At 59.7% G+C, this 12,707-nt stretch overlaps 1 protein-coding gene across 1 annotated transcript; it reads left to right on the forward strand.

Annotated features, from left to right (window-relative positions):
- Positions 1-1,018: 1,018 nt before the first annotated feature.
- On the forward strand, positions 1,019-12,079 carry Park7 (Parkinsonism associated deglycase). Its single transcript, XM_048350170.1, has 7 exons — positions 1,019-1,083; positions 1,861-1,973; positions 3,927-4,028; positions 4,883-4,942; positions 5,583-5,652; positions 8,230-8,316; positions 11,764-12,079. Exons 2-7 carry the CDS (start codon positions 1,884-1,886, stop codon positions 11,922-11,924), a joined length of 570 nt encoding a protein of 189 aa, XP_048206127.1. The 5' UTR covers positions 1,019-1,083; positions 1,861-1,883; the 3' UTR covers positions 11,925-12,079.
- Positions 12,080-12,707: the final 628 nt, after the last annotated feature.

Here is a 12,707-nt window from a genome sequence, read left to right on the forward strand (position 1 = left end):
GAACACATGGGAGTCTACATAAGTAACACTATAGTTTAAAAAGTTAACACTTTCACTGCCATGGTTAAGAATGAAATACATGAAGGCACTTTGTGAACTTGAGAACTTACCTTCCGTCAGAGCAGGGCATATGCAGAGTTAACGCACTGCTGCCTGCCGGCTACAGGGCACCGGGACTGGGCACAGTGACGCGCTATGGAGGCGTGTTCTTTTGGATACAGGAAGGTTTCCAAAATGTTCCAAAGATAAACATCTTGGTGTTGGGAGAAGTACAGAACAAAGTAGATCGTCTGCTACATTTTCAAGGGGTTTTTATTGTTATTATAAAGGTGATGTACAGAGGGGTTACAGCTATGTAGATCTCTTGGGACGGTGTCACCCTTCCCTCGCTCTCGCCCAGGGTTCACTTTCTTTTTTTTTTTTGGCCAGTCCTGGCGCTTGGACTCAGGGCCTGAGCACTGTCCCTGGCTTCTTTTTTTTGCTCAAGGCTAGCACTCTGCCACCTGAGCCACAGCGCCACTTCTGGCCGTTTTCTGTGTATGTGGAGCTGGGGAATCGAACCCGAGGCGAGCGCTCTACCACGAGGCCACATTCCCTAGCCGGCCAGCTGCTGTTTTAAACTGGCTTCTGGAAGCATGGATGGCCCAGGGCTCAGCCAGACGAGGTGCATAACCGGGCCCACTGGGGACTGGCCGGTCAAGCTCTCCGCATGGCGCTAAGCCTGCGGGGCCGAGCAGCCCGCGGCCGTGAACCGTGAAGACGCCCCGAGGGCCGGCACCACGCGCGGCGAGTCCGGGGCGCGCGGCCCGGCACCGAGCTGGTTAAGCGCGGCGCGCCGGGACAGGCTGGGCCGAACCATTCGAAGGGGGGGAGTCGGCGCGCTGCGCGCTGCGCGCAGCCGCAGAGCCTGGCCGTGCTAGGCGTGGGGGCGAGCGTCCCCCCCCCGCCTCGGCCTGGAGTGGACTAGGCCGGGCGTGACGCACGCGGGCGCGGCGTGAGCCTGCGCAGTGCGCGCCTGGGGGGCTGGCAGGACGGTGCGCGTGCGCGCTGCAGTGGTTTCCCCCCCTCCCCTCAGGTTGTCTGGTGAGTGGTCTCCACGCCCCGGTGCTGCGGCCGGGGACGCCCCACGAGGACGGGGAGGGCCGCGGTGCGGGCCCGGCGGGGATGGGGTCGGGGAGGCGGCGCGTGCACGGGCCGGGGAACGCCGCAGCCCGCGGCCTCCCCGACCCGCGGACCCCGGCGCGGGCCGTCCGCCGGCGTCGCCCTGACGCCCGCGGCCTGCGGTGCGGCGGCGCCCTGCCGTGTGCGGGCTCCCGTGGGCTCCCGTGGGCAGGCGCTCCCCGACCCTCCACTCTGCGGTCTCTCCCGCGGCCGGGGGCCCCTGGCTTCGTCCCCTGTGGTTCAGAGACTTCCGTTAGCACACACGGCGGTCGGAAATCCAAACGCACGCGCACACACACGCACGCGGCAGCAGGTGCGGGGTCTCGGAAGCCGTGCAGGGCCGGAGCTGGTGGCTCACGCCGGTTAGCCTGGCTACTCGGGAGGCCGAGATAGCATTATGCGGCCCAAAGCCAGCACCGGCAGAATGCCCGTGCAACTCTTAACCGCCAGTGAACTGCCCCCAAGCCAGCAGTGGAGCCCTGGCTCAAGTGGTAGAACGCTAGACGAGTAAAGAAGCGCAGGGACAGCACCCAGGCCCCGAGTTGAGGCCTTGCATTCAATCCCCAAGACCTGCACCTGTCTCTCTCTCCCAGACACGTACACACGCACACGAAGAGAAAGGTTATCAAACTAAAAGTTTGAATATTCCAGGGTTGCAGTGGAAAATTGTTCTGAATTTTTTCTTTCTTTTTCCCCAAGTCCTCAACAACTAGAACATAAAAATGGGCACAAAAAGAGCCTTGGTCATCCTGGCCAAAGGAGCAGAGGAAATGGAGACGGTCATCCCAGTGGATCTCATGAGGAGAGCTGGGGTAAGCCCCTGCAGCCCTGGTCCCCTTGTTTCAAACTGGAGATTCCTGTCACCTCAGACAAAACAATGTACAAAGTATTTCATATATGTACGAAGCTGCATGAGTATTTAATAATAGATTTCAGTTTATTCAGTGCCTTTTTTGTTTTGTTTTTTGCCAGTCCTAGGGCTTTGAACTCAAGGCCTGAGCACTGTCCCTGGCTTCTTTTTGCTCAAGGCTAGCACTCTACCACTTGAGCTACAGCGCCATTTCTGGCCTTTTCTGTTTATATGGTGCTGGGGAATCAAACCCAGAGCTTCATGTATATTAGGCAAGCACTCTACCACTAGGCCTATTCCCAGAGCCCCTCAGTGCCTTTTTAATACTTGTATTTTGCCTAATTTAGTGTTGCCCAGGCTTTTTCCTGAACTGTAGGCTCAGGTGATCAACCTGCCCTGTGATAAACTCCACCTGTGGAGTAGCTGGGACTGTTAGAGAGCCCAGGCCAGTGCCCAGCCTGTGGCCCTTTTCTTAAAGAAGAGAAACTTCAAAGAATGCACTTGAAGTCCCGTTTGTGTCCCCAGTCCCATACCCCTCTACCTTCCCTAAACACAGCTTCTTTCCTTACATTGCTGCGTGTCAGTCCTTAGTCTTCGCCTGCGGCTCTTCTGTGTTCATATGTAGCATGCCACCTCGTGCCAGGTTCCATTCTAAGCACTTATGTAAAGCTACAGCAACCTACTTAGATATTGCCACCCTCACTTCACAGTTTATGAAACTGAGTCACAGGGGCACTGACGTCACAGAGTAGAATGCAGACCCTGGGCCCTGGCCCCAGAGACCATGTAGCCTGGTTCTGCAGTGTGGTAGATGTGGCACAACCATCCCCTCGTGTAAATGCAGCTTTGTGTAATGTACACATTCTTGTGTCAGTATCTGTGAATATATGTGAATTTTTTTTTCTTTTTACCTCAAAATGGAATTACTGGGCCACAGCCAGTCTGTAGTCAGTGTAACAAACCTTTGCCAGGTTGCTGTCTGCAGTCCCACCGGGAGTGTAGGAAAGTTCCCATTTGTCCAGTACGAACCATCACTGTTGTCAGCTTTTTATACTTTAGCAGGAGAAAGTGGCATTTTGTTGTTTTTTAACTTGCACTTCTACTTGAGGAAAATGCTGTGAGGTTTAAAGGGCGAGAGTAACCTTGCAAGATGGTTATTAATAGAATGATCATGTAGCTTATCTCTCAACTAGGACACTTGCAGGAGAGCATTGTAGCCAAAGGAAGGCTGGGAGAGCAGCTGTAAATTAGAACTGGCCTGGGCAAACCAGAGCAGACCTATGTAACAAATATATTTAGCCAGTGTATTAGTGTAAGTTCTGCATGATTTTGTTCATGGTGGCTCACACCTGTAATCCTAAGGTACTCAGGAGACTGGGGTGTGAGGATCTCGGTTTAAAGCCAGCCCAGGTGGAAAAGTCCCCATGAGACTCTTACCTCCGGTTAATCACTCAAAAATGGAAGTAGCATTGTGGCTAAAGTGGTAGAGCACCAGCCCTGAGCACAAATAGGCTCAGGGACAGTGCCCAGGTCCCGAGTCCAAGCCCCACTACAGACATAAATACGGGCTGGGAATATGGCCTAGTGGCAAGAGTGCTTGCCTCATATACATGAAACCCTAGGTTCCATTCCTCAGCACCACATATATAGAAAAGGCCAGAAGTGGTGCTGTGGCTCAAGTTGGCAGAGGGCTAGCCTTGAGCAAAAAGACATCAGGGACAGTGCTCAGGCCAGGAGTTCAAGCACCAGGACTGGCAAAAAAAGAAAAAACGAACACCAAAAAGCCCCCACCATAAACAAATCCTGCATGATTTTGCTTTATTTCTTGCTGAGTTATTTTGAAACACAAGGCAGCTGTGGAAATGTTCATCTAAATATACGTTTTGCGGTTCTTAACTATTGCTGTGTCTTTTAGATCAAGGTCACCATTGCAGGCCTGACTGGGAAGGACCCTGTGGTTTGCAGTCGGGATGTTGTCATCTGCCCTGATGCCAGTTTGGAAGAGGCGCGGAAGCAGGTCTGTTCTCTGCACACGAGCTGTTCCTCGCTGTGGCTGCATTCCTTTCCTAAAACATTGAGAGTTCTTCCTGAGACTAGGGCTGGCATACGCTTAGTTGAGAAAATTGTGGTGGATAGGGTGCTTACTTTGTAAGCTCTAGGCTCTGAGTTCAAACCCTAGTGCTGTGGGGAAAAAATTAGCTGGGGCCAGTGGCCCCCATTTCTAACTTCTTAGAGGAGGCTGAATGCTGGAGGATCAAGGTTCAACACCAACCTGGGCAGAAAAGTTCACTAGATTCCATCTCCAAAAATAACCAGCAAGGAGCAGGGCTGGAAGCATGGCTCAAATGGTAGAGCAAGTACAAGACAATTCTAACCCTAGTACAGCCAACCACCCCCACCCCTGCAAAGAAAAAAAAAACCACAAAAAAGAAAGTCATTTTGCATGGAAGTCTTCCCCACTAAACTGGGAGGGCAAGGCATGAACTTGGCTTTTCTACTCTGTATCTGTAGAAGTTGGCAGTTTTGCTGGATTACCTGATGTGTTCAATAAGTGGCTGGGTAGATGGCGGGAAGTGGGTGTGCGGATGGATGGACAGATGATGGGTGGATGGACAGACAGACACGTGGGTGTGCGGGTGGGTGGGTGCTTAGATGGGAGGCTGGGTGGGACTATTTTTCTCTTTGGTATTCTGACTTACAAAGCATCCTTACCCCCCATGATCACGTGGGGTTCTATTGGTTTTGTGGTACTGAGGTTAGATCCTTTCCTCTGTTGTGCTGTGTCCAGCGTCTGATACAGGTGTTATTGGACTGTCTTTAACACACATTTGGAATTAAATAGTGCCTTTTCTGTTTCTCAAACTGTCACAGGGACCTTACGACGTGGTGGTCCTCCCTGGAGGTAACCTGGGCGCGCAGAATCTATGTGAGGTGAGAACGCTGCCCAGACATGGTAGAGCCATGGGGTGGGGGCCGCGGCACAGGAAGTAGTTCAGCCTCTGCTGTTCTGTTGCTCTTCAGACGGGCAGGGAGGATGCTGGGAATAAAACAGCGATAACTCAGATGAAGCAAGTGGTGTTCTGACTGTAGCTGAGACTGAGCAGCTGGAAGAACGTTCACTGTAGCAATTAGCCGAGTATCTCGGGAAGCCGTGGTAGTAAGAGACAGTGCTGCAGTGTGGTGGCAGCTGAGAAAGGCGGAGGCTGAGTCCTCCCCAGCGGGGAGGTGGAGGAGGCCCCGGGCGGGCCTTCCTCCCTGTCCTCTGCACCCAGCCAGCCGCCCCTTCCCACACCTCCCTTCTTCCTCCCGGAGCGTGGCTGGCGGCTCCAGCACCAGGGGGCGCTCTCCAAACATAGAGGGCGCCTTTCCCTTAGCCTCGGTGGCTCTGCGAGGATTAGAATGCAGACCCACTAGGGCCCTGCTCGTTGTTACAGTCATGCTATTAAAGCTAGATTTGGAAAATAGGTTGAAACCTGTGGTTTAAGGTAAAATCGCATTCTGTGAAGCTTGTGCAGAGCCGGGACTGGGGCCCAGGCTAAAAGCGAGCGTTTGCTTTTCCTTCCTCGTCCAGTCGAACGCGGTGAAGGAGATCTTGAAGGAGCAGGAGAGCAGAAAGGGCCTCATCGCCGCCATCTGTGCAGGTAGGGGCCGCAGCGGCCGGGCCGGCCTGGGCCAGGGCACCGACCCAGCGCCATGAAGTGCCGTCTCAGCAGAGAGCCCATCGTTCCACTTTCCGCCTCTGCGCCCTTGGTCTGTTCCCAGAAACCCGCTGCCTTCTGTATTTGGCTGACCCCGGAGGCAAACATGGCCCTCTGGAATTCAGTAAACAGCTGGTGCAGCAGAACTCTGGGCCAGAAAGTCCCGCTGCCAGCGCAGTCAGCAGGAGTCCGCCCCGCCTGGCCTGCGCGCTGGGGGGCTGGGGGGCTGGGGCTTCCCCGCTCTGGTGTGGAACCTGTCCTGTCCTTTCCTTGACGGTCTTCTTAATTTTTGCTACCCTCTCGAATGCATCCTTGTTGCTTTGAGATGGTGTTTTCTTCCCGTGGTAACCTTCCGTGGTGCTCTCCTCGAAGCCTTTTCCAGGCGCGTGTGTCAGAGAGAACGCGTGCGCATATGAACGGGCGGGTGGCACGGAAGGTGACAGCTTGATGTTTGGCTCGGTGCCGTAGCTTTGGGACAGAAGCTGTGGGCTGGCTCGGGCTGCGCATCCAAGCCACCGTGCTCAGAGTTCTCCCCCGGGGCTCGGCTCAGAGCAGACCCTGTGTGCCTGTCCCTGTGCTCGCAGAGTGACGGCAGGCAGGGCCTCGCGCTCTGGGCTTTAACGATGTCCCAGCGTTTAGGGAGCTGAGGGAGGAGGAATGAGAGGTGGAGGCCAGGCTAGCAAGATTTGATCTAAAAAAAAAAAAAAGAGAAGAAGATCCTGGTTTGGGGCTGGGGTGTCGCCCACTGGTAAAGTTGCTGTGTGAGGTCCCGGCTTCCATCTCGCACCTGGACGGAGAACCCCGTTCTTAATCTCCAACGTGGCTGGCAGTGCCCACTGTCATCTACATCTAAACGGCAGGGCTGTAGAGACCACAGGCTTGGGAACTCCCTCCTGAGACTAGGAAGAGGCGCCCTGGCTCCCTCCTGCCCGGGGGCCCCCAAGTCCCTGCAGCCCCCCTGCCCCGTGACGAGTCGGGGCTGTGCCTTTCCTGCGGAGAGACCGCCTTCATCCCCAGGCGCTTCGACCCGAGACACTGGCGTCTTGCCTGCGTGTGTTCTGTGATGGCAGAGAACACGGCTAGGCCTCAGGTGCCACAGAGGTGGGCAAGGCCCCGCCAGGCCTGCACCTTCTCCGGTTCACACAGTGTGGCCCCGAGGTGACTGTGTCTCCCCTGGTAGGCCGCGGCGATGGGGTGGGAACTCGGGGCAAAAGACACCAGGCGTTCCCAGCAGGGAAACGGGGTGAGTCTCCCCAAGGGCTGCCTTTAAGAACTGCAGTGTTTCACCTGAAAGCATGTCTGCTTGGCACTGGGGTCGAATGCACGAGGAAGAGCCCGTGGGGTAGGAGGGAGTTCTCCTTGGAGCAGGGGAGGGGTGCTGGCTGGCAGGCAGGGGGCCTGGCGTGCTGGCTGGGAGTCTCCACCAGGTGGCGCTGCGGGACCAGGACACTGCTGATGGCTCGGGCTCCGCGCTCAGGGCCCAGCATGGGCCAGATGTGTGGAATTGCACCATCAGCAGCTCAAGTATGAAGTACCTCCTGTCCCCAAGCCGCAGAGAGCAGCAGTCCGTTTACCAGGACGAGGGAGGCTGCGCTAGCTCCCGTGTCCTACTGGTCTGTAAATCTGACAGCCATGTCATGAACTTTCTGGAAACCCCTTACCCACCTGGCCACTCTCCTGGGACAGCTCCTGTCCTGGAGCCTCCTCCCCGGTGGGAGACGACACTGTAGGCCTCTTGGCTCAGGCCGGCCACATGAGTGCTGTGATTGGGCATTGGTCGTTGGGTCCTTGTGCCTGAGGCCGCTGTGGCCTGTAGCCCGGTGGCGATTCCGCGTCACGTGACTTGCTGGAGCTGAAGGAGCACGCTGAGCGCGGAGGGGCCCCGGTGCCCAGCCGCCAGCTGAACCAGGCCTAGAAAGGACTCGTGCTCAGGGTTTGTTATTTATGCCAGTCCTGGGGCTTGAACTCAGGGCCAGGGTGCTGTCCCTTCGCTTTTTGGCCCAAGGCCGGTGCTGTCACTTGAGCCACCGGCCTTAAGCCGCCTCCAGGCTTCAAGTGATCAAAGGCAGAAAGTCCCCTCCCTCCAGGGTGGATTTGACCACCTTCGCGCGTGGGGTGTGCTGCTGTCCTCCACGCCTGCCGCTGCCCGCGCGTGCCTGGCATAACGGTGGGTGTGGGCGCCTGGGTGCGGATACCTGGCAACCCTGCCAGGGCATCCCCGCGACGCCTCGGAGCCCCCGAGGAAGAAGACGGTGACGAGAGCAGCCGGTGTGGGTTCCCGCCAGAGCGGGCCGCCGGGGAGGGCGCGGGGGGGGGGGGTGGCGCGAGGGCTGACCTTTGTCCCCACCCCAAGTCCCGAGGCGCACGCGCTGTGTCAGGAGTGAGGCAGGGGCTCCCCTGAGGGTCTAGCCCCTCTGCCGGCTGTCCTCGCACTCGTCACTGGCGTCTGGGGGTGCACCGCCTGCGGCAGCAGAGTTTGTGGCAGCCGCCGCAGTGTCGCCTGGTCTTCCTCTCTTTCAGGCCCCACGGCTCTGTTGGCCCATGAAATAGGCTTCGGAAGCAAAGTCACGTCCCACCCACTCGCCAAGGACAAGATGGTGAACGGGAGTAAGTAAACGCTCATCTGCTCTCGCTCGCTTTCTGGCTTTCCCAGGACGTGAACTCGCGTGAACTCGGGGCTGGGATTACAAGCGTGGACCACCGTGCCCAGCTCTGCTTTTGTTTTTATGGACAGAATGACCTCCACATATTTTGCTTTGCTCCCCAGATGGTGTAATGTAGGGTATATGGTTCTCTGGGTGTGATCCTTAGCGCCCCAAAAGGTTTACACCGACAAACCTTGCTTGTTCACAGCAGTTTTTGGTCCACGGGGCAGGAAGCGTGGAGGGGTCCCGCGTGACCCCTGAATCCACGCAGGGCCTGGCCTGGGCCGTGTTGGGAGCCAGTGCCGCCCTCGCTGTCGGCGGGGAGCCGCCGGGCCCCGCTGCTGCCCAGGGCCGGGGTGTCGGAGCCAGCGCGCTCGGCGGATTACTCTCTGCAGCTTCCTGCGCGTGACCCACGGTAACGGCTGTACTAAAACCTCGCAGCCTACTTCCGGTGCCAGAACACGATGCGCCAAGTTGTCAGTAAAGCTGTGTGGGAAGTTTTCTCTGAACGGTTCTGGCTTCTGAGCCGTGGAGAGGTATCGGGGCTGTGTGGAGGCCTCCGGCCCTGCGTCACCAGAGCTGTAGCCATTGTGTCTGTCTGCCTGTCCTGCCTGGACCGAAGAGTCAGTCCTGAAGCTCACAAACCTCACACATCCAGAGTTCGCAGTCTGTTCCCCGCCGCGTGTCCCGCTGCTTGGGTGAGGCCCGGCGTGGGCCAGCCCTGCCTTCCCTCGGCTGGCTGCTCCCATCCCCTGCCCGCCACCGAGGTTGGGAGGCTGACGTGGTGAGAGCAGCATGTGACATGGACCCCGCAGGGCATTCTGGGGGGCAAGACGTCCGCTCTGGTGGGGCCTTGTGCTTGGTTCATGGTCCACGGAAGCATGGAGAGGGCGTCATAGCAACACCCATCGGGACGGGGGAGGTGTTAGCAGCGCCTGTGCCCTGTCAGCAGGTGGAGTGAAGTGTGGACCGCGTGATGGAGCCGGGGCTGCTGGCCACCGGTCCTTCCAGGAGAGCGGGTCATCCGCGGGGGGACGGGGGCCTCGTGCAACCGATGGCCTGGTCCGGAGTTATCCCTCAGCTGGGCTGTCCAGTCCCAGGGCCAGAGGCTCAGGGTGTAGAGAAGCAAGTGCCCGCCCTGTTCCCCTTCACGCCTTGGGCTGGGAGCTTTGGGGCGCCGGCACACGCGATGGTCTGTACAGAGCCAGCTCCCTCACCGCCGGGCCGGGTCCTCCGTCCCCGAGCCTCGGTTTCCTCACCTGCTGTGTGGGCTGAGGCAGTAGGCGGGTGCGCCCCGGGCGTGGCCCGGCTCACGGCTGGCACAGGGCTGCCCGCGCGGGGAATGGCCGCGCAGAATCCTCCCCCGCTGGGTGGAAGTCATTCCCATTCTACAGAAGGTCTGAGCAGAGGCCGCGCGGCCGTGCTCCAGGGTCCGCCGCCTCCTCGCGGGCCGGGGCCGGGGAGCCGGGGTTGCAGGGCTGGGGCTTCAAAGTAGCCACGCACAGAACGTGAACTTCACACAGGTGTGGCTTTGTGCCCATAAAACTTCGTTGATGAGCGTGGGTGGCAGCAACGGGGTGCGTGGGGCAGCCTCGATCCTCGGGAGGCAGGAGGGTTAGGGACCCCCCTCCCCCCATGACCGCCCCACAAGACCTGCCTCAAAAAGCCAAAAGCTGACCGCAGGCAAAGCAGCCCTGGCTGCCGGTCCTCCGTCCCGAGCCTTCCGCTTCTCTCCACACGCTTAGCTGTGCACTATTTTCCCCCCGAAGCTTAAAAAAAGTCCATGGCTTCTGCTGTTTTTGGCTTGAGATGTAAGCTGTGTAAATCTACGCTGAGCTCCCCAATCCCAGCCTGTCTTCTTGGCTTCCGGGCCCCCCGCTGGCTGGGGGCCCCCTGCATGCAGTTCCAGCCCCCGCCTGCAGGCGGCGCTGTTGACGAGCATATGCACTGTGAGGTTCTGGACGAGCAGGAGGAGCCGGGCCCCTGGGGGTGAGCCCGTGCGAGGCCTGTCTGTCACCTGTCACCGGCAGCACTGCGGGTGAGCGTGCAGTCGTGCCCCCCTCCCCTCCGGAGCCCCAGCCCCGCGGGCTTCTCTGTAGCCCAGCGTGGAATGCGATCCTGCCCGGGTGTGCGGCGCGGCCGTTGCCGAGTGGAGAATTGTGAAAACCTGCCCTTCCATCGCCGGGGTGACTCCTCCCGCGGGCGGGGGCAGTGGCCGTGCTCCCCCGAACCCGCCGGTACTGTGGCCCTGCGGGGCGCGGGCCAGGAGCACTGTGGCCAGCCCTGAGGGCACGGGCCTGCGGGGGAGCCCGTGTCCACCACGGCCCACGCGGCTGCAGGTACCCCGACACCTCCATGTCGGCTCGCCACCAAGGCCTCTCCCTGTCGCCTCCACCCCGCTGTCCCCATCCTGCCAGTGCCGGGCTTTGTTCCCGTGTGGCTGAGGCTCATTGGGGAGCCCGGCCAGAGGGCCTGGGTGCTGTGAAGTGGCCTGGGGTCCACTGCACAGTGGGGTGCTGCCCGTGGGCACTGGGCCTGTGGGGCAGAGCCCTGGACGGTGGCACAGGCCCGGCGTGGGTGGGGAAAGGAGGACACTGAGTCAGGAAGCTGGCATCTCCCCGCCTGCACGTCACGTGCCTACTCGAGCCAGGCCGTCAGTGTGCGGAGGGGTGCGGCGATGTGGGGCCAGGCCTCAGTGTGCGGAGGGGTGCGGCGATGTGGGGCCAGGCCTCAGTGTGCGGAGGGGTGCGGCGATGTGGGGCCAGGCCGTCAGTGTGCGGAGGGGTGTGGCGATGTGGGGCCAGGCCTCAGTGTGCGGAGGGGTGCGGCGATGTGGGGCCAGGCCGTCAGTGTGCGGAGGGGTGTGGCGATGTGGGGCCAGGCCTCAGTGTGCGGAGGGGTGCGGCGATGTGGGGCCAGGCCTCAGTGTGCGGAGGGGTGCGGCGATGTGGGGCCAGGCCGTCAGTGTGTGGAGGGGTGCGGCGATGTGGGGCCAGGCCTCAGTGTGCGGAGGGGTGCGGCGATGTGGGGCCAGGCCTCAGTGTGCGGAGGGGTGCGGCGATGTGGGGCCTGGCGAGGAGGAGCCGCCTGGCAGCTCTGGCGGGCGAGGACAGCCCTGGGGGGAGGGCGGGCTAGCCTGGCCTGACCCCTGCCCAGGAGTCCAGCTTTCCTCTGGTGGGAGCTGTTGGGGTGGGAGGGGAGGTTGCTTGGCCTCTCTAGCCCTGGGGGGATGGGGAGGGCGCCCCGCCCCCTGCGGCTTCTGAGGCCGCAGCGGCGTCAGGTGGTCCCTGCCCTCCACGCACCCACAGACCCGACGCAGGATTGGTGTCCCAGGGGCACGGCTGTGGCCTAAGGCCCCTGTGCTGGTCCCCGCAGGCCGCGGCTGCACCTCTTCTGTTCCCGCCCGCAGGTCACTACAGCTACACGGAGAGCCGCGTGGAGAAGGACGGCCTCATCCTCACCAGCCGCGGCCCGGGCACCAGCTTCGAGTTCGCGCTGGCCATCGTGGAGGCGCTCAGCGGCTCGGACGTGGCCAGTCAAGTGAAGGCCCCGCTGGTACTCAGGGACTAGAGGGGGGCCCGGCCGGGGAGGGAAGGGCCCTCGGGCCCGGCCCCATCCCGCCCGGCCCGGCCCATCCCGCCCCATCCTACCTGCATCCGCCCCTCCATCCCTCCCTGTACATTTCTGGCCTTGTTTGCACAATAAACAGGGCACGTAGCAAGCCACGAATTGCTTCCTGTCACCTTCGCTGCTGCTGCTGTTCACAGCCCATGGGGAGGAAGGAGGCTCGGGGCCCTCCCCACTCCCCGAAAGGAAGCTCGCCCTGGCTCTCATCTGTCCTGTAAGGTCTTCTGGTTTTGCCCAGGGCCAGCCTCGGGTTGGATCCTCTTACATGTACTGGGAAGCCGAGATCACGGACATGCACTGCTGTGTTTAATTGTTTAGATGAGATCTCACTAACACTTTTGCCTACCTGGCTTTGAACCACAGTCCTGATCTCTGCCTCCTACTAGATAGCTGGGATTTCAAGCGTATACCATCACACCAGTCTTCATCCACTGCGTTTAATGTGCTGTTCAATTCTTAAGAGTCGGGTACCTGTGGCTCACACCTAGACTCCTAGCTACTCAGAAGGCTGAGATCTGAGGATCGAGGTTTGACACTGGCCTGAGCAGGAAAGTCCATGAGACACATATCCAGTTAACCACCAGAAAACCGGAAGTGGATCTGTGGCTCGATGGTAGAGTGCAAGTTCTGAGCCCAGAGGCTCAGGGATAGTACCGAGGCCCTGAGTTCAAGCCCCGTGATTGACAAAGAAGGAAATGAAGCAGGCTGCCATTGGATGGCTTGTGC

This window comes from Perognathus longimembris, chromosome 7, assembly GCF_023159225.1.
Source record: "Perognathus longimembris pacificus isolate PPM17 chromosome 7, ASM2315922v1, whole genome shotgun sequence".
Lineage (NCBI taxonomy): Eukaryota > Metazoa > Chordata > Mammalia > Rodentia > Heteromyidae > Perognathus > Perognathus longimembris.

What these genes read in the sequence shown, in the direction of transcription:
- Park7 (XM_048350170.1), top strand. Translation starts at nt 1,884, where the DNA reads ATGGGCACAAAAAGAGCCTTGGTCATCCTGGCCAAAGGAGCAGAGGAA. An exon ending in GCGCGCAGAATCTATGTGAG is followed by an intron (nt 4,943 to 5,582) that starts GTGAGAACGCTG and finishes TTCCTCGTCCAG; the next exon opens with TCGAACGCGGTGAAGGAGAT. An exon ending in GGACAAGATGGTGAACGGGA is followed by an intron (nt 8,317 to 11,763) that starts GTAAGTAAACGC and finishes TCCCGCCCGCAG; the next exon opens with GTCACTACAGCTACACGGAG.